At 53.0% G+C, this 20,972-nt stretch overlaps 1 protein-coding gene across 1 annotated transcript; it reads left to right on the top strand.

The window, feature by feature from the left end:
- The first annotated feature begins 8,953 nt into the window (after positions 1-8,953).
- On the top strand, positions 8,954-19,841 carry LOC306773816 (kelch-like protein 41b). Its single transcript, XM_079263738.1, has 6 exons — positions 8,954-10,164; positions 12,329-12,486; positions 12,637-12,744; positions 13,912-14,097; positions 19,345-19,491; positions 19,561-19,841. The coding sequence occupies exons 1-6, from the start codon at positions 9,064-9,066 to the stop codon at positions 19,670-19,672; spliced, it is 1,812 nt and encodes a 603-aa protein (XP_079119864.1). The 5' UTR covers positions 8,954-9,063; the 3' UTR covers positions 19,673-19,841.
- Positions 19,842-20,972: the final 1,131 nt, after the last annotated feature.

The raw sequence follows: 20,972 nt of genomic DNA on the forward strand, positions 1-20,972 counted from the left end.
CTTCCTGAATGCGGAAGCGGCTTCCTGAACGTGTTCGCGGCTTCCTGAACGTAGAAGCAGCTTCCTGAACGTAGAAGCAGCTTCCTGAACGTGTTCGCGGGTTCCTGAACGCAGAAGCGGCTTCCTGAACGTGTTCGCAGCTTCCTGAACGCAGAAGCGGCTTCCTGAACGTGTTCGCAGCTTCCTGAACGCGGAAGCGGCTTCCTGAACGTCTTCGCGGCTTCCTGAACGCGGAAGCGGCTTCCTGAACGTCTTCGCGGCTTCCTGAACGTAGAACCAGCTTCCTGAACGTGTTCGCGGCTCCCTGAACGCGGAAGCGGCTTCCTGAACATCTTCGCGGCTTCCTGAACGCGGAAGCGGCTTCCTGAACGTCTTCGCGGCTTCCTGAACGCAGAAGCAGCTTCCTGAACGTCTTCGCGGCTTCCTGAACGCAGAAGCAGCTTCCTGAACGTGTTTGCAGCTTCCCGAACGTGGAAGCGGCTTCCTAAATGCAGAAGCAGCTTCCTGAACACGGAAGCGACTTCCTGAATGCGGAAGCGGCTTCCTGAACGTGTTCACGGCTTCCCGAACGCGGAATTAGCCTCCTGATGACGGAAGCGGCTTCCCGAACGTGTTCGCAGCTTCCTGAACTAGAAACAGCTTCCTGAACGTGTTCGCAGCTTCCTGAACGTGTTCGCGGCTTCCTAAATGCAGAAGCGGCTTCCTGAACGTCTTCGCGGCTTCCTGAACGTCTTCGCGGCTTCTCGAACGCGGAAGCGGCTTCCTAAATGCAGAAGCAGCTTCCTGAACGTGTTCGCGGCTTCCTAAATGCAGAAGCGGCTTCCTGAACGTGTTCGCGGCTTCCTAAATGCAGAAGCGGCTTCCTGAACGTGTTCGCGGCTTCCTGAATGCGGAAGCGGCTTCCTGAACTTGTTCGCGGCTTCCTGAACGTAGAAGCAGCTTCCTGAACGTCTTCGCGGCTTCCTGAACGCGGAAGCGGCTTCCTGAACGTGTTCGCGGCTTCCTGAACGCGGAAGCGGCTTCCTGAACGTAGAAGCAGCTTCCTGAACGTGTTCGCGGCTTCCTGAAAGCGGAAGCGGCTTCCTGAACATGTTCGCGGCTTCCTAAATGCAGAAGCGGCTTCCTGAACGTCTTCGCGGCTTCTCGAACGCGGAAGCGGCTTCCTAAATGCAGAAGCAGCTTCCTGAACGTGTTCGCGGCTTCCTAAATGCAGAAGCGGCTTCCTGAACGTGTTCGCGGCTTCCTAAATGCAGAAGCGGCTTCCTGAACGTGTTCGCGGCTTCCTGAATGCGGAAGCGGCTTCCTGAACGTGTTCGCGGCTTCCTGAACGTAGAAGCAGCTTCCTGAACGTAGAAGCAGCTTCCTGAACGTGTTCGCGGGTTCCTGAACGCAGAAGCGGCTTCCTGAACGTGTTCGCAGCTTCCTGAACGCAGAAGCGGCTTCCTGAACGTGTTCGCAGCTTCCTGAACGCAGAAGCAGCTTCCTGAACATCTTCACGGCTTCCTGAACGCGGAAGCGGCTTCCTGAACGTCTTCGCGGCTTCCTGAACGTAGAACCAGCTTCCTGAACGTGTTCGCGGCTCCCTGAACGCGGAAGCGGCTTCCTGAACATCTTCGCGGCTTCCTGAACGCGGAAGCGGCTTCCTGAACGTCTTCGCGGCTTCCTGAACGCAGAAGCAGCTTCCTGAACGTCTTCGCGGCTTCCTGAACGCAGAAGCAGCTTCCTGAACGTGTTTGCAGCTTCCCGAACGTGGAAGCGGCTTCCTAAATGCAGAAGCAGCTTCCTGAACACGGAAGCGACTTCCTGAATGCGGAAGCGGCTTCCTGAACGTGTTCACGGCTTCCCGAACGCGGAATTAGCCTCCTGATGACGGAAGCGGCTTCCCGAACGTGTTCGCAGCTTCCTGAACTAGAAACAGCTTCCTGAACGTGTTCGCAGCTTCCTGAACGTGTTCGCGGCTTCCTAAATGCAGAAGCGGCTTCCTGAACGTCTTCGCGGCTTCCTGAACGTCTTCGCGGCTTCTCGAACGCGGAAGCGGCTTCCTAAATGCAGAAGCAGCTTCCTGAACGTGTTCGCGGCTTCCTAAATGCAGAAGCGGCTTCCTGAACGTGTTCGCGGCTTCCTAAATGCAGAAGCGGCTTCCTGAACGTGTTCGCGGCTTCCTGAATGCGGAAGCGGCTTCCTGAACTTGTTCGCGGCTTCCTGAACGTAGAAGCAGCTTCCTGAACGTCTTCGCGGCTTCCTGAACGCGGAAGCGGCTTCCTGAACGTGTTCGCGGCTTCCTGAACGCGGAAGCGGCTTCCTGAACGTAGAAGCAGCTTCCTGAACGTCTTCGCGGCTTCCTGAACGTAGAAGCGGCTTCCTGAACGTCTTCGCGGCTTCCTGAACGTAGAAGCAGCTTCCTGAACGTAGAAGCAGCTTCCTGAACGTGTTCGCAGCTTCCTGAACGTAGAAGCGGCTTCCTGAACGTGTTCGCAGCTTCCTGAACGCAGAAGCGGCTTCCTGAACGTGTTCGCAGCTTCCTGAACGCAGAAGCGGCTTCCTGAACGTGTTCGCAGCTTCCTGAACGCAGAAGCAGCTTCCTGAACATCTTCACGGCTTCCTGAACGCGGAAGCGGCTTCCTGAACGTCTTCGCGGCTTCCTGAACGTAGAACCAGCTTCCTGAACGTGTTCGCGGCTCCCTGAACGCGGAAGCGGCTTCCTGAACATCTTCGCGGCTTCCTGATGGCGGAAGCGGCTTCCTGAACGTCTTCGCGGCTTCCTGAACGCAGAAGCAGCTTCCTGAACGTCTTCGTGGCTTCCTGAACGCAGAAGCGGCTTCCTGAACGTCTTCGCGGCTTCCTGATGGCGGAAGCAGCTTCCTGAACGTCTTCGCGGCTTCCTGAACGCGGAAGCGGCTTCCTGAACGCAGAAGCAGCTTCCTGAACGTGTTCGCGGATTCCTGAATGCAGAAGCAGCTTCCTGAACACGGAAGCGACTTCCTGAACGCGGAAGCGGCTTCCTGAACGTGTTCACGGCTTCCCGAACGCGGAATTAGCCTCCTGATGACGGAAGCGGCTTCCCGAACGTGTTCGCAGCTTCCTGAACTAGAAACAGCTTCCTGAAGGCGGAAGTGGCTTCCTGAACGTGTTCGCGGCTTCCCGAACGCGGAAGCGGCTTCCTAAATGCAGAAGCGGCTTCCTGAACGTGTTCGCGGCTTCCCGAACGCGGAAGCGGCTTCCTAAATGCAGAAGCAGCTTCCTGAACGTGTTCGCGGCTTCCTAAATGCAGAAGCGGCTTCCTGAACGTGTTCGCGGCTTCCTAAATGCAGAAGCGGCTTCCTGAACGTGTTCGCGGCTTCCCGAACGCGGAAGCGGCTTCCTAAATGCAGAAGCAGCTTCCTGAACGTGTTCGCGGCTTCCTAAATGCAGAAGCGGCTTCCTGAACGTCTTCGCGGCTTCCTAAATGCAGAAGCGGCTTCCTGAACGTGCTCGCAGCTTCCTAAATGCAGAAGCGGCTTCCTCAACGTCTTCGCGGCTTCCTGAACGTCTTCGCGGCTTCCTGAACGCGGAAGCGGCTTCCCGAACGCGGAAGCGGCTTACTGAACGTGGAATTAGCCTCCTGATAACGGAAGCGGCTTCCCGAACGCGGAAGCGCCTTCCCGAACGCGGAAGCGGCTTCCCGAACGTGGAAGCGGCTTCCCGAACGCAGAAGCGGCTTACTGAACGTGGAATTAGCCTCCTGATAACGGAAGCGGCTTCCCGAACGCGGAAGCGCCTTCCCGAACGCGGAAGCGGCTTCCTGAACGCGGAATTAGCCTCCTGATGACGGAAGCGGCTTCCCGAACGTGGAAGCGGCTTCCTGAACGCGGAAGCGGCTTCCTGAACGTGGAATTAGCCTCCTGATGACGGAAGCGGCTACCCGAACGCGGAAGCGGCTTCCCGAACGCGGAAGCGGCTTCCCGAACGCGGAAGCGGCTTCCCGAACGCAGAAGCGGCTTACTGAACGTGGAATTAGCCTCCTGATAACGGAAGCGGCTTCCCGAACGCGGAATTAGCCTCCTGATAACGGAAGCGGCTTCCCGAACGCGGAAGCGGCTTCCCGAACGCGGAAGCGGCTTCCTGAACGCGGAATTAGCCTCCTGATGACGGAAGCGGCTTCCCGAACGTGGAAGCGGCTTCCCGAATGCGGAAGCGGCTTCCTGAACGCGGAAGCGGCTTCCTGAACGCGGAATTAGCCTCCTGATAACGGAAGCGGCTTCCCGAACGCGAAGCGGCTTCCCGAACGCGGAAGCGGCTTCCTGAACGCGGAATTAGCCTCCTGATGACGGAAGCGGCTTCCCGAACGCGGAAGCGGCTTCCCGAACGCGGAAGCGGCTTCCTGAACGCGGAATTAGCCTCCTGATGACGGAAGCGGCTTCCCGAACGCGGAAGCGGCTTCCCGAACGCAGAAGCGGCTTACTGAACGTGGAATTAGCCTCCTGATAACGGAAGCGGCTTCCCGAACGCGGAAGCGGCTTCCTGAACGCGGAATTAGCCTCCTGATGACGGAAGCGGCTTCCCGAACGTGGAAGCGGCTTCCTGAACGCGGAAGCGGCTTCCTGAATGCGGAAGCGGCTTCCTGAACGCGGAATTAGCCTCCTGATAACGGAAGCGGCTTCCCGAACGCGGAAGCGGCTTCCCGAACGTGGAAGCGGCTTCCCGAACGTGGAAGCGGCTTCCTGAACGCGGAAGCGGCTTCCCGAACGCGGAAGCGGCTTCCTGAACGCGGAATTAGCCTCCTGATAACGGAAGCGGCTTCCCGAACGCGGAAGCGGCTTCCCGAACGCGGAAGCGGCTTCCTGAACGCGGAATTAGCCTCCTGATAACGGAAGCGGCTTCCCGAACGCGAAGCGGCTTCCCGAACACGGAAGCGGCTTCCTGAACGCGGAATTAGCCTCCTGATAACGGAAGCGGCTTCCCGAACGCGGAAGCGGCTTCCTGAACGCGGAAGCGGCTTCCTGAACGTGGAATTAGCCTCCTGATGACGGAAGCGGCTTCCCGAACGCGGAAGCGGCTTCCTGAACGTGGAATTAGCCTCCTGATGACGGAAGCGGCTTCCCGAACGCGGAAGCGGCTTCCCGAACGCGGAAGCGGCTTCCCGAACGTGGAAGCGGCTTCCTGAACGCGGAATTAGCCTCCTGATGACGGAAGCGACTTCCTGAACGCGGAAGCGGCTTCCTGAACGTCTTCGCAGCTTCCCGAATGCGGAAGCGGCTTCCTGAAAGCGGAATCGGATTCCTGAATGCAGAAGCAGCTTCCTGAACACGGAAGCGACTTCCTGAACGCGGAAGCGGCTTCCTGAACGTGTTCACGGCTTCCTGAACGCGGAATTAGCCTCCTGATGGCGGAAGCGGCTTCCTGAACGTGGAATTAGCCTCCTGATGACGGAAGCGGCTTCCCGAACGCGGAAGCGGCTTCCTGAACGTGGAATTAGCCTCCTGATGACGGAAGCGGCTTCCCGAACGCGGAAGCGGCTTCCCGAACGCGGAAGCGGCTTCCCGAACGTGGTAGCGGCTTCCCGAACGCGGAAGCAGCTTCCCGAACGCGGAAGCGGCTTCCTGAACGTGGAATTAGCCTCCTGATAACGGAAGCGGCTTCCCGAACGCGGAAGCGGCTTGCTGAACGCGGAAGCGGCTTCCTGAACGCGGAAGCGGCTTCCTGAACGCGGAATTAGCCTCCTGATAACGGAAGCGGCTTCCCGAACGCGGAAGCGGCTTCCCGAACGCGGAAGCGGCTTCCCGAACGCGGAAGCGGCTTCCTGAACGCGGAATTAGCCTCCTGATGACGGAAGCGGCTTCCCGAACGTGGAAGCGGCTTCCCGAATGCGGAAGCGGCTTCCTGAACGCGGAAGCGGCTTCCTGAACGCGGAATTAGCCTCCTGATAACGGAAGCGGCTTCCCGAACGCGAAGCGGCTTCCCGAACGCGGAAGCGGCTTCCTGAACGCGGAATTAGCCTCCTGATAACGGAAGCGGCTTCCCGAACGCGGAAGCGGCTTCCTGAACGCGGAAGCGGCTTCCTGAACGTGGAATTAGCCTCCTGATGACGGAAGCGGCTTCCCGAACGCGAAGCGGCTTCCCGAACGCGGAAGCGGCTTCCTGAACGCGGAATTAGCCTCCTGATGACGGAAGCGGCTTCCCGAACGCGGAAGCGGCTTCCCGAACGCGGAAGCGGCTTCCCGAATGCGGAAGCGGCTTCCCGAACGCGGAAGCGGCTTCCTGAACGCGGAATTAGCCTCCTGATAACGGAAGCGGCTTCCCGAACGCGAAGCGGCTTCCCGAACACGGAAGCGGCTTCCTGAACGCGGAATTAGCCTCCTGATAACGGAAGCGGCTTCCCGAACGCGGAAGCGGCTTCCTGAACGCGGAAGCGGCTTCCTGAACGTGGAATTAGCCTCCTGATGACGGAAGCGGCTTCCCGAACGCGGAAGCGGCTTCCTGAACGCGGAATTAGCCTCCTGATGACGGAAGCGACTTCCTGAACGCGGAAGCGGCTTCCTGAACGTCTTCGCAGCTTCCCGAATGCGGAAGCGGCTTCCTGAAAGCGGAATCGGATTCCTGAATGCAGAAGCAGCTTCCTGAACACGGAAGCGACTTCCTGAACGCGGAAGCGGCTTCCTGAACGTGTTCACGGCTTCCTGAACGCGGAATTAGCCTCCTGATGACGGAAGCGGCTTCCCGAACGCGGAAGCGGCTTCCCGAACGTGGTAGCGGCTTCCCGAACGCGGAAGCAGCTTCCCGAACGCGGAAGCGGCTTCCCGAACGCGGAAGCGGCTTCCTGAACGTGGAATTAGCCTCCTGATGACGGAAGCGGCTTCCCGAACGCGGAAGCGGCTTCCTGAACGTGGAATTAGCCTCCTGATGACGGAAGCGGCTTCCCGAACGCGGAAGCGGCTTCCCGAACGTGGAAGCGGCTTCCTGAACGCGGAATTAGCCTCCTGATGACGGAAGCGACTTCCTGAACGCGGAATCGGATTCCTGAATGCAGAAGCAGCTTCCTGAACACGGAAGCGACTTCCTGAACGCGGAAGCGGCTTCCTGAACGTGTTCACGGCTTCCTGAACGCGGAATTAGCCTCCTGATGACGGAAGCGGCTTCCCGAACGCGGAAGCGGCTTCCCGAACGCGGAAGCGGCTTCCCGAACGTGGTAGCGGCTTCCCGAACGCGGAAGCAGCTTCCCGAACGTGGAAGCGGCTTCCCGCTGAAGGAAAATATTAACAATGTGCTTCATGAGTGTAAAGTCAGCCTTAATTATAGATGAAAATTATGAGAAGTTGTCGTGAGGTAAAAATCATTATGAGACGTTATGAGATCATTAAATTAACTTTGTTTCGTGACTTTCTGACTCTGGATCTTAAAATGATGAATATACATCAAAATAATTACTCTAAATCTCGTAATTACGAGATATTTAGTCAATATTCTGAACTTGACGTGGGAAAGGGCTTCTGGACTCCAAAGCTCCCACCACAGGTGTGATAAACCACCTCCTTCCCAACAAGCCCTACTGGTGCTGAACCATTAAACATGCTAACTGGTAACTGGTCTGAACTAGCTGGTATCTCTGTTACTGGGACGACTGGCAGCTTAACGATGAACTCCTGAACTGACTTCCTCAGATTGGTGATTAGTTCGTAGGCCCATGATGTCTTTCCTCCTTGGCATCAAGTCAAGACACCTCATGAAGCTACTCGGCTGTTTATTCCTCTTAACGCGGAGGGAAAAGGGTTAACGCCCTGAAATGTGGCTTGATGCAGGCCGAGTCAGGGGTACGCTTTCACTCTCCCAGTTGGGAGTCTTGAGAACAAATGGGGTCAACCTGGGTTATCATGGTCTTTTCTGAACAGTTGGATTAAAAATGTCTTTAATTTAGTTGTCGGACAAAATCTTCTGTGATCTGATGGAGGTTTAGAGACTCAACTGCATCGTATGAAGAGATGTTCGGATTCCTGCTGGAAGGGTTCTGTGTGCCATCTTCATCCATCTCCACCAGGAACGCCGACTGCACCTAAGTTTGTATGAATTGTTATCCGTCTTGTTTTGTTGATCACTTCCTTTGTCTTTAGACCTGATTGCAGTCAGATTATTGATTTGCATGAACACATAAAGCGCTTGCTTTCTTCTTGAGGTTAACCGTGTGAGTTTAGACCCGGCGAGCAAGCTGTGCAGGACGGCGTTGTGTCGGGTTTTCACGATCCCAGAGTTACAACACTTTCTGTAGAGTTATAAAACATTCTGTCAGTATTTCCTTTAGTTTAAAACAGACTTTGGGAACAATAGCACAAAGAAGCTAAATAGAGAACCAGTAAAAAACATAAAATAAAAGCACCTTGTTAAATAAAATACTATAGCAGCAAAAACTCCTGTTTGTATCGTAGTTTTTTCCTTTTTCAGTTTCCTCGCCAAGTCAACCAGAGTGTCAACATTTCCCTCCATCAGTCTAGAAGTGTTTTAATTAACCTGCTTATTTTAGTTTGAAAGTCTTTGCCTCGTCTTCGTTGTTCAACAGGTTTGTGTTTGGAAACTATACATGAGATATCATGGAAAAATAACGTGGCTAACTAATAAATCATATTGTTGGTCCTCGTGTGACCCTGATGTTCAGCAGAAATGTTTACATCATGTATTTATTTGTAAACAACTAGACTGAATGTTTCTGTGGAAGCTGAAGAACTGAGTTTGTGCGTAGAAGCACGCCGCTTTGGCTCGTACCTGCAGCTGCTATCAGTCAGCGCCGTCCACGTCCCCCCCCCCCACGGCGCTTTCAGAGCTGAATCATGGTGGCATGTCTCCCAGTAGCAGCTCCCAGTTGCTTCTTTCAGTCTGGACAGCAGCTGCTGGAGCTCTGGCATGGGCCTGAAGCCGGCGGGGGGCTGTGGGGGCTATATTTAGATGGGGGCAGGATTAAATTGCAGGCTCTTCACATTGGGAACCGTTTCTCCGCTCTGCCTTTTCCAGTCAGGGCCGACTGCCAGCAGAACCCTTGGCTCCTTCCTCTGTCCACAGAACCTCCTGTTCGGCCTCGTGAACCCGTCCCAACACGCTATGGACCCCAACGCCATCAAGGAGGAGCTGCGCCTCTTTCAGAGCACCCTGCTACAGGACGGCCTGAAGGAGCTGCTAAATGAAAACAAGTTTGTGGACTGCACCCTGAAGGTAGGCGACCGCAGCTTCCCCTGCCATCGGCTGATCATGGCTGCCTGCAGCCCTTACTTCAGGGACATCTTCTTCACAGAGGATGGGAAGGAGGTGGAGAACACCAAAGAGGTGGTCCTGGAAGACGTGAACCCCTCGGTCCTGGACATGATTATTCAGTATCTCTACTCGGCTGAGATTGACCTGACCGATGACAATGTTCAGGACATAATCGCGGTGGCCAACAGATTCCAGATCCCTTCTGTCTTCACGGTGTGCGTCAACTATCTCCAGAAGAAGCTGTCCCTGGGAAACTGCATGGCCATCTTTAGGATGGGCCTGGTGCTCAGCTGTCCCAGACTCGCTGTGGCCGCTCGCAACTTCATCGCCGATCGCTTCGAGTTCCTGCACAAGGACGAGGAGTTCCTCAAGCTGGCTGCTCATGAGCTGTTCGCCATCATCGGAGGAGATGCGCTGAATGTGGAGAAGGAGGAGCTGGTGTTCGAGGCTGTCATGGCCTGGGTCCGTCATGACAAGGAGTCGCGCATCAAGGTGTTGAAGGATGCTTTCAACTGCATCCGCTTCCGCCTGCTGCCAGAGAAATACTTCAGGGACAAAGTGGAGACGGACGAGATCGTCAAGGCTGACCCGGAGCTGCAGAAGACAATCCAGGTGATCAGGGATGCCTTCAAGGGGAAGCTTCCAGAGAAGCCCGAGACCAAGGAGGGGGAGGAGGGCGCCAGCAAGGAGGAGGACAGCCCATTCCCCGGCTTCCTGAACGACAACCGCAGACATGGCATGTACGCACGTGACTTCATCCTGATGATCAACGACACGGCGGCTGTAGCGTATGACGTCAGCGAGAACGAGTGTTTCTTGGCTGCCATGTCTGAGCAGGTTCCACGTAACCACGTCAGCACGGTGTCACACAGGAACCAGCTCTTTGTCATCGGCGGACTCTTTGTGGATGAAGAAAACAAAGATGTGCCGCTACAGTGTTACTTCTACTTGGTGAGCAAATCTTGACTACATTGTAGATTTATTTATGAGCTGCTGGATCAATAATTCAGTACATCACTCATGTCCATTAATCTTGTGATTACACTTAAAGATGGTTAGTTATAATAGACTGGAATTGTTCTGTTTTTATCTGCTCAACAGGAAACAATAACGTCAAAATGAAAGATTTTTTTTCTAATAAAAGGTTTATTTTTAATGTTTTTGTTTGACTAAGAAGTCCAAAGCCGGCAATTAGCTTTGCATAAACACCACCATCTGATTGAAACAGCTAGCATAGAGCTTTTTTTTGTTTGTTTTTTATCAACATCAAATGTTATTAAAATCAGATTAAACAAACATTAATTTATGTCAATAAATACATTTCAAAATGCTGGTATTTCTGTTTAGCTCAGTGGTCCAAAGCCTGCAAATCCCGTTAGCTCATCTTTATTACTAGCTTAGCTTAGCATTAACACCATAAACCGGTTAAAAACTTGGCATGGCACTAATTTTAGATTTTATTTACCCTAAACAAGCATGAAAACACTTTTTTTTTTACAACAGACGTTATTGTTTGAGCATTTGGAATGATGGCTTTTTTTTTTTTTTTACTGTGCAGTCACATGCTAGCTATTTCCTATAAGTTAAACATGAAAGAAACTGTTTGAAACAGTTAGCAACTGATTTAAAATCGACCAAAGATAAAAACTAGATTTACAATCAGTATTTAATGTTAACGAGTTCATTTGCAAAATGCTGTGATATTTGTTTGTTTTTACTCTGTGGTCCAAAGACATCAGTTCTTTTCAGCCTTTCTATCAACTTAACTAAGCATAAACAGTGGTAACAGAAACATTTAATTCTGGTCTTCATTAAACAAGAATAAAAATAACTTGATAATTAATAATTGATGTTAAAAAGTAATCTCTTTAGTTACACTTGTTTTTGTCTGTCTGAATCAGTTATTTCCATTTAGCTTAGGTTAGCATAAAGACCAAAAACTGGTTGACATAGTAAGCTGGTCCTAAGTTTTGTTTGTATATACATTAAACAAACATGAAAATTAAATTGAACAAATAATGATAGATGTTGATAAGTTAACTTTGGAAGTGGCAATATTTCTGTCTGAGTCTGCGGTTAAAGTAAAAAATTCTGTTAACTTTATGGCTGGCTTAGCTTAGCATAAACACTGGAATCTGGTAGCGTCACACTGTTTTGAATTATCTGCGTTAAACAAGAATAATAATTGGATTTAGCAATCAATAATTTATGTTGATGAGTAAACCTTTCTAGTGCATGTGTTTTAGTTTTACTCAACAGTCCCAACCCAGCTGTTTTGTTTTAACATAGCCTAGCATAAATGCTGGAAAAGTAAAGACAAGAGGCAGCGTGACCCTTTTTCTACTTCTAGCTACATTAAACAACAAAAATTGGACTAAACGATCAATAAGTACTGTTGAAGTTAGCTTTTGAAGTACTAGTGTTACATATGGGCATTTTCCTTTTAGGTTTGCTTCAGCATAAATAAAATGAAAATATAAATAAAATTAAACAATTGTAAAATTTAGATTTAAGAATGAATGCTAATTATTTAGCTCCTTCTTAGCTTAGCATTAATACTGTAAACTGGTCTATGTACTTAGCATGGCCCTGTTTCTATCAACATTAAACATGAAAAATTCATGTTAAGTTAGCTTTTGAAGTGGTGGTATTTTTATTTAACAATTCCTGTTAGCTTAGCTTTATGATTAGCTTAACTTAAATGTTGCAAAATGGTCCAAACCATTGAGGTTCGGGTTAGTTTGACCCTGCCTGACTATGATGATCCTAAGAAGAACCCGTGTTGCAACTCGAACGACATTCGTTAACTTATAACCAGCAACTTAAGCTAACTTGACTTTTTGTTTTAGTTCCTAAATACTCTTAAAATGCTGTGAATAAGGCATATGCTAGGGCCTACTTAAGCAAGTTTAAATGGCCTTTATTAAAAAAAAATTATTGGAGCTCAGACAACAAATAAACAATGAAAAGGACCTTTAATCTTGACCTTGTGTATCTACAGTCTTATTCCCAGGTTTTCTTAATCATTAAGACACAATAAGGGCTTTCCACACTTAAAATTGACAGAGTGGTAAATATCAAGACTTAGAAAGTTGTTTATTTCTTCTGTCCATAGCTGGATCCACTCACATCCGACTGGGTGGCCCTGCCCCCCATGCCTTCTCCCAGGTGCCTCTTCAGCATGGGAGAAAGCGAGAACTTGCTGTTCGTCATGGCTGGAAAAGACCTGCAGACCAACGAGTCACTGGACAGCGTTATGTGCTACGATGTTGAGTTAGTGGTATCATTTCTGCTCTTCTTGCTTTCCTCCTGCCTCCATCTTGGTGTTTCACATGGACTTCACCAGTTTGTAATCACCTGCATTACTGGGAAGCTGTATGGATTTCTCTAACAGGAATAGTTTGCATTTATCACGTTCTTTAGGAAAATGAAGTGGAGCGAGACCAAAAAGCTTCCTCTGAAGATCCACGGCCACGCTGTGGTCTCTCACAAAGGACTGCTTTACTGCATTGGAGGAAAGACGGATGACAAGTGAGTAGAAAAGTGTGTTTGTGCCGCAGCTGTTTGCAGTCATCATCCTGCATCAGCAGGTCTGCAGTTCAGAGCAGCTGAATGATGGAAAGTCCTGACCTGCTGCGAACGGAGTGCAGCTGGACCAACCGATGTCGTCACCAATCACAGACCGATCAGAGCGATCGGTGATTCCAGCCGCCACTTTAACACTCGACCAATAGAAGCAAAGTTAAATAAAGTTTTACTGTGACTCCATTCATGGATTTTAGCACTTATGTATGACGGCAAATCATGCCGTGAAAAATAGTAGAAATCAGGTGAAATGATTGAAAGTGAACAAATTTCATTTCATGTTTTAGTTTTCCCACAGGGAAATGATAAATTCTGATATCCTGCGATGGAGTGGCGAGCAGTCCAGGGCGTACCCCGCCTTCTGCCCAAAGCCAGCTGGGATAGGCTCCAGATCCCCGCCACCCTGAATTGGATTAAGCGGTTTAGAAAATGAATGAATGAATGATTCTGATATCTAGACAAAACAGGCAGAAACTACCTGAATAAACACGTCTGTAGTTTTAAACTCTGATTATTTAAACAGTGTTAGAACATGTAAAACACAATATTTAAAATATTAAATAAATACGGTAAAAATACTGGAAAAAAAATAAATCAATGAATAACTAATAAGTATGTAGCGAACAACGATCTGAGCGATCTGAGAGAAGATGCAAGAGCAGAAAGTATTTATATTTTTGTATAAAAAGATGTTTATGTATTTATATTAAGTAAATAAATTGTAAACATTTTTAAGTTTGAAATATTATTTCCAATTATTTTTCATAATAAATGTATTTAAATTTCCAGCATGCAGTTAAAACAAACGGATAATTCAGATTTTATTAGAAACACATTATTTCATACTTGACAGATGTTAACTGTCATTTCATTTCTCTACTTATTGTAAATATTTTCTCATTTTCCAGACGATCATAAAACTTTTCAACCCAGACATGATGACATGTTTTACGTCTACATACGTGTTTTACGTTAAAGCACACAAACATGAGAGCTAACATGGACCCACCAGGAATCAAATGCTTCATCGGGCCGGATTGGACCCTCTGGCGACCCACCTCCGGCCCCGGGGCCTTATGTTTGACACTGACTGAACTTCCTCTGTCCCCACAGCAAAGCCCTGAACAAGATGTTTGTGTACAACAACAAGCAGTCGGAGTGGCGGGAGATGGCGGCCATGAAGACCCCCAGAGCCATGTTCGGCGCCGTCATCCACAACGCCAAGATCGTGGTGGCGGGAGGAGTCAACGAGGATGGTCTCACGGCAACATGCGAAGCTTTCGACTTTACAGCAAACAGGTTGGACGACCTTTTTCCCCGCATCATGAAGCCGCCGCCGCCGCCGCCACCGCCGCCATCACCACCATCACCGCCATGACACCACCTGTCATGTGACCGTCCCGCATCATGAAGCCGCCGCCGCCGTTTGTTCTGCCGGGTTTCCTGTCATGTGACCGTCCCGCATCATGAAGCCGCCGCCGTCGTTTGTTCTGCCGGGTTTCCTGTCATGTGACCGTCCCGCATCATGAAGCCGCCGCCGCCGCCGTTTGTTCTGCCGGGTTTCCTGTCATGTGACTGTCCCGCATCATGAAGCCGCCACCACCGTCGTTTGTTCTGCCGGGTTTCCTGTCATGTGACCGTCCCGCATCATGAAGCCGCCACCGTCGTTTGTTCTGCCGGGTTTCCTGTCATGTGACCGTCCCGCATCATGAAGCCGCCGCCACCGCCGTTTGTTCTGCCGGGTTTCCTGTCATGTGACCGTCCCGCATCATGAAGCCACCACCGCCGTTTGTTCTGCCGGGTTTCCTGTCATGTGACCGTCCCGCATCATGAAGCCGCCACCACCGCTGTTTGTTCTGCCGGGTTTCCTGTCATGTGACCGTCCCGCATCATGAAGCCGCCACCACCGCCGTTTGTTCTGCCGGGTTTCCTGTCATGTGACCGTCCCGCATCATGAAGCCGCCACCACCGCCGTTTGTTCTGCCGGGTTTCCTGTCATGTGACCGTCCCGCATCATGAAGCCGCCACCACCGCCGTTTGTTCTGCCGGGTTTCCTGTCATGTGACCGTCCCGCATCATGAAGCCGCCACCACCGCCGTTTGTTCTGCCGGGTTTCCTGTCATGTGACCGTCCCGCATCATGAAGCCGCCACCACCGCTGTTTGTTCTGCCGGGTTTCCTGTCATGTGACCGTCCCGCATCATGAAGCCGCCACCACCGCCGTTTGTTCTGCCGGGTTTCCTGTCATGTGACCGTCCCGCATCATGAAGCCGCCACCACCGCCGTTTGTTCTGCCGGGTTTCCTGTCATGTGACCGTCCCGCATCATGAAGCCGCCACCGCCGCCGTTTGTTCTGCTGGGTTTCCTGTCATGTGACCGTCCCGCATCATGAAGCCGCCACCGCCGTCGTTTGTTCTGCCGGGTTTCCTGTCATGTGACCGTCCCGCATCATGAAGCCGCCACCGCCGTCGTTTGTTCTGCCGGGTTTCCTGTCATGTGACCGTCCCGCATCATGAAGCCGCCACCACCGCCGTTTGTTCTGCCGGGTTTCCTGTCATGTGACCGTCCCGCATCATGAAGCCGCCGCCGCCGCCGTTTGTTCTGCCGGGTTTCCTGTCATGTGACCGTCCCGCATCATGAAGCCGCCTCCACCGCCGTTTGTTCTGCCGGGTTTCCTGTCATGTGACCGTCCCGCATCATGAAGCCGCCACCACCGCCGTTTGTTCTGCCGGGTTTCCTGTCATGTGACCGTCCCGCATCAGGAAGCCGCCGCCACCGTCGTTTGTTCTGCCGGGTTTCCTGTCATGTGACCGTCCCGCATCAGGAAGCTGCCGCCGCCGTTTGTTCTGCTGGGTTTCCTGTCATGTGACCGTCCCGCATCATGAAGCCGCCACCGCCGTTTGTTCTGCCGGGTTTCCTGTCATGTGACCGTCCCGCATCATGAAGCCGCCACCGCCGTTTGTTCTGCCGGGTTTCCTGTCATGTGACCGTCCCGCATCAGGAAGCTGCCGCCGCCGTTTGTTCTGCTGGGTTTCCTGTCATGTGACCGTCCCGCATCAGGAAGCTGCCGCCGTCGTTTGTTCTGCCGGGTTTCCTGTCATGTGACCGTCCCGCATCATGAAGCCGCCACCGCCGTTTGTTCTGCCGGGTTTCCTGTCATGTGACCGTCCCGCATCATGAAGCCGCCACCACCGTCGTTTGTTCTGCCGGGTTTCCTGTCATGTGACCGTCCCGCATCATGAAGCCGCCACCACCGCCGTTTGTTCTGCCGGGTTTCCTGTCATGTGACCGTCCCGCATCATGAAGCCGCCGCCGCCGTTTGTTCTGCCGGGTTTCCTGTCATGTGACCGTCCCGCATCATGAAGCCGCCACCACCGCCGTTTGTTCTGCCGGGTTTCCTGTCATGTGACCGTCCCGCATCATGAAGCCGCCGCCGTTTGTTCTGCCGGGTTTCCTGTCATGTGACCGTCCCGCATCATGAAGCCGCCACCACCGCCGTTTGTTCTGCCGGGTTTCCTGTCATGTGACCGTCCCGCATCATGAAGCCGCCACCGCCGTTTGTTCTGCCGGGTTTCCTGTCATGTGACCGTCCCGCATCATGAAGCCGCCGCCGTTTGTTCTGCCGGGTTTCCTGTCATGTGACCGTCCCGCATCATGAAGCCGCCACCGCCGTTTGTTCTGCCGGGTTTCCTGTCATGTGACCGTCCCGCATCATGAAGCCGCCACCACCGCCGTTTGTTCTGCCGGGTTTCCTGTCATGTGACCGTCCCGCATCATGAAGCCGCCACCACCGCCGTTTGTTCTGCCGGGTTTCCTGTCATGTGACTGTCCCGCATCATGAAGCCGCCACCACCGCCGTTTGTTCTGCCGGGTTTCCTGTCATGTGACCGTCCCGCATCATGAAGCCGCCGCCGTCGTTTGTTCTGCCGGGTTTCCTGTCATGTGACCGTCCCGCATCATGAAGCCGCCACCACCGCCGTTTGTTCTGCCGGGTTTCCTGTCATGTGACCGTCCCGCATCATGAAGCCGCCGCCGCCGCCGTTTTTTCTGCCGGGTTTCCTGTCATGTGACCGTCCCGCATCATGAAGCCGCCGCCGCCGTTTGTTCTGCCGGGTTTCCTGTCATGTGACCGTCCCGCATCATGAAGCCGCCACCACCGCCGTTTGTTCTGCCGGGTTTCCTGTCATGTGACCGTCCCGCATCATGAAGCCGCCACCACCGCCGTTTGTTCTGCCGGGTTTCCTGTCATGTGACCGTCCCGCATCATGAAGCCGCCACCGCCGCCGTTTGTTCTGCCGGGTTTCCTGTCATGTGACCGTCCCGCATCATGAAGCCGCCGCCGTCGTTTGTTCTGCCGGGTTTCCTGTCATGTGACCGTCCCGCATCATGAAGCCGCCGCCGTCGTTTGTTCTGCCGGGTTTCCTGTCATGTGACCGTCCCGCATCATGAAGCCGCCACCACCGTCGTTTGTTCTGCCGGGTTTCCTGTCATGTGACCGTCCCGCATCATGAAGCCGCCGCCGCCGTTTGTTCTGCCGGGTTTCCTGTCATGTGACCGTCCCGCATCATGAAGCCGCCACCACCGCCGTTTGTTCTGCCGGGTTTCCTGTCATGTGACCGTCCCGCATCATGAAGCCGCCACCACCGCCGTTTGTTCTGCCGGGTTTCCTGTCATGTGACCGTCCCGCATCATGAAGCCGCCACCACCGCCGTTTGTTCTGCCGGGTTTCCTGTCATGTGACCGTCCCGCATCATGAAGCCGCCACCACCGTCGTTTGTTCTGCCGGGTTTCCTGTCATGTGACCGTCCCGCATCATGAAGCCGCCACCACCGCCGTTTGTTCTGCCGGGTTTCCTGTCATGTGACCGTCCCGCATCATGAAGCCGCCACCACCGCCGTTTGTTCTGCCGGGTTTCCTGTCATGTGACCGTCCCGCATCATGAAGCCGCCGCCGTCGTTTGTTCTGCCGGGTTTCCTGTCATGTGACCGTCCCGCATCAGGAAGCCGCCACCACCGCTGTTTGTTCTGCCGGGTTTCCTGTCATGTGACCGTCCCGCATCATGAAGCCGCCGCCGTCGTTTGTTCTGCCGGGTTTCCTGTCATGTGACCGTCCCGCATCATGAAGCCGCCGCCGTCGTTTGTTCTGCCGGGTTTCCTGTCATGTGACCGTCCCGCATCATGAAGCCGCCGCCGTCGTTTGTTCTGCCGGGTTTCCTGTCATGTGACCGTCCCGCATCATGAAGCCGCCACCACCGCCGTTTGTTCTGCCGGGTTTCCTGTCATGTGACCGTCCCGCATCATGAAGCCGCCACCACCGCCGTTTGTTCTGCCGGGTTTCCTGTCATGTGACCGTCCCGCATCATGAAGCCGCCGCCGCCGTTTGTTCTGCCGGGTTTCCTGTCATGTGACCGTCCCGCATCATGAAGCCGCCACCACCGCCGTTTGTTCTGCCGGGTTTCCTGTCATGTGACCGTCCCGCATCATGAAGCCGCCGCCACCGCCGTTTGTTCTGCCGGGTTTCCTGTCATGTGACCGTCCCGCATCATGAAGCCGCCACCACCGCCGTTTGTTCTGCCGGGTTTCCTGTCATGTGACCGTCCCGCATCATGAAGCCGCCACCACCGCCGTTTGTTCTGCCGGGTTTCCTGTCATGTGACCGTCCCGCATCATGAAGCCGCCACCACCGCCGTTTGTTCTGCCGGGTTTCCTGTCATGTGACCGTCCCGCATCATGAAGCCGCCTCCACCGCCGTTTGTTCTGCCGGGTTTCCTGTCATGTGACCGTCCCGCATCATGAAGCCGCCACCACCGCCGTTTGTTCTGCCGGGTTTCCTGTCATGTGACCGTCCCGCATCATGAAGCCGCCGCCACCGCCGTTTGTTCTGCCGGGTTTCCTGTCATGTGACCGTCCCGCATCATGAAGCCGCCGCCGTCGTTTGTTCTGCCGGGTTTCCTGTCATGTGACCGTCCCGCATCATGAAGCCGCCGCCACCGCCGTTTGTTCTGCCGGGTTTCCTGTCATGTGACCGTCCCGCATCATGAAGCCGCCGCCACCGCCGTTTGTTCTGCCGGGTTTCCTGTCATGTGACCGTCCCGCATCATGAAGCCGCCGCCGCCGTTTGTTCTGCCGGGTTTCCTGTCATGTGACCGTCCCGCATCATGAAGCCGCCGCCGCCGCCGTTTGTTCTGCCGGGTTTCCTGTCATGTGACCGTCCCGCATCATGAAGCCGCCACCACCGCCGTTTGTTCTGCCGGGTTTCCTGTCATGTGACCGTCCCGCATCATGAAGCCGCCGCCGCCGCCGTTTGTTCTGCCGGGTTTCCTGTCATGTGACCGTCCCGCATCATGAAGCCGCCGCCACCGCCGTTTGTTCTGCCGGGTTTCCTGTCATGTGACCGTCCCGCATCATGAAGCCGCCGCCACCGCCGTTTGTTCTGCCGGGTTTCCTGTCATGTGACCGTCCCGCATCATGAAGCCGCCACCACCGCTGTTTGTTCTGCCGGGTTTCCTGTCATGTGACCACTCTGGTTCTTCATCGTGTCTCCTCAGGTGGGAGTCCTTCACCGAGTTTCCTCAGGAGAGGAGCTCAGTCAGCCTGGTGAGCAGCAGTGGCTTCCTGTTCGCCGTCGGCGGCTTCACTATGGTTCAGATGGAGAACAAGGAAGTGGCTCCAACAGAGGTCACCGACGTCTGGCAGTAAGTCTTGGCCGGTTGTGGAGCAGATCCCTTCGAGACGTTGGTAATTCTAGTTCTCCCTCTTCTTAGGTATGAGGAGGATAAGAAGCAGTGGACCGGCATGTTGAGGGAGATGCGCTATGCCGCCGGCTCCTCCTGTGTATCCATCCGCCTCAATGCTGCACGGATGCCCAAACTTTAGACACACCAACAATCTGCCTTCAAACGCATCAACATGAACCTCCTTTTCCTGCTCCCATGTGCGATGCACCTTCCCACAGTTAGAAGAATTCAGGATTGGATCATCTCTAAATCTCAGTTTACATTATTTCTGCTGCTTGTTTTGTAAAAAATAAACCTTCATAAACGTTTGCCTGTGTTCCAGTTGCAGTATGGTGGTGTTACTGGAGACAGCCGGCATGTCGGGTTCAGCCGATGGACAGAAAAGCACTTTGAGGCTTTGTTTACTACAAACAATAAAGTGAAACTGGGTTTGTACTAAATGCTGACCTGAACCTAAATGAGCCTGAAATCCAGAAAAAGTTTAACCAAAAGGTATCAGGAAGCTGTACACAAACACAGTAGAATAAGAGAGGTGTATTTGAATCCTGAGTGCAAATAAAATGTATTGACGCTGAATATTAACAGTGTTTGCAAATGGTTTGACATCATCGGGACAATGACAGTGTGAGATGACAGGAAATAACACCCAGTCACAGAAAAAGCTGGAAGCCAGGTGGGACAAGCTGTAGAGGAGGATTCAGCCTTAGCTTGTCAGGAACGTTGGAGACGCTGAAAGCTGCTTAACATTCAGTGTTTTACTGCTACAGACGACTTTTATTAAAAAGCTGCTGGATCGTCTTTTTCAGCTCAGTATCAATTACAGTTAATCACATTAAACTTTATAGCTTATGTATATGTTGTGGAAATTGTAACAGATGAACAAGCAATTTCTCAGACCATGCAACAGTGTGTCGTTTATTAAAGTGCTTGACACCAAAAGAGAGCAACAAAATGGTGCAGCTCCTTTATATCAACAAAATCCCCGGAAACCCCATGTTTAAAGGGACAGCGTCCTCTGTAGACTAAAAGCCACAGCACAGAATGCTCAAAGACATGAAGAAGAATCCCAGATGCTCAGCAAGGCTGAACTGAATTCATGTCCTGCAAAGGACCTGATCTCTCTAGGTGTACCCACCTCTTGTCCAGGTGTACCCACTTCTCGTCTAGGTCCACTGGCCTGTTGTCGAGGTGTACCTATCTCTCATTCAGATGGATTTGCCTCTTGTTGAGGTGTATTCACCCTGTCCAGGTTTCCACACCTGTTGTCCGGGTGTACCCACCCTGACCAGTTATACCCGCCTCTCGTCCAGGTGTACCAATCTGTCGTCCAATTGTACCCAACTGAAGTCTAAGTGTACCTGCCTCTCATCCAAGGGTTCCCACCTCTCGTTTGAGTGTACCCATTCAGGTGTACCCACCTCTCGTACTGATCTCTCGTC

The sequence above is a fragment of the Telmatherina bonti genome (assembly GCF_933228915.1).
Source record: "Telmatherina bonti genome assembly, chromosome: 24".
Classification (NCBI taxonomy): Eukaryota; Metazoa; Chordata; class Actinopteri; order Atheriniformes; family Telmatherinidae; genus Telmatherina; species Telmatherina bonti.

Coding starts and splice junctions, on each gene's coding strand:
- LOC306773816 (XM_079263738.1), top strand. CDS start 9,064: ATGGACCCCAACGCCATCAAGGAGGAGCTGCGCCTCTTTCAGAGCACC. Junction 12,745..13,911: donor GGAGGAAAGACGGATGACAA/GTGAGTAGAAAA, acceptor CTGTCCCCACAG/CAAAGCCCTGAACAAGATGT. Junction 19,492..19,560: donor GAGGTCACCGACGTCTGGCA/GTAAGTCTTGGC, acceptor CCCTCTTCTTAG/GTATGAGGAGGATAAGAAGC.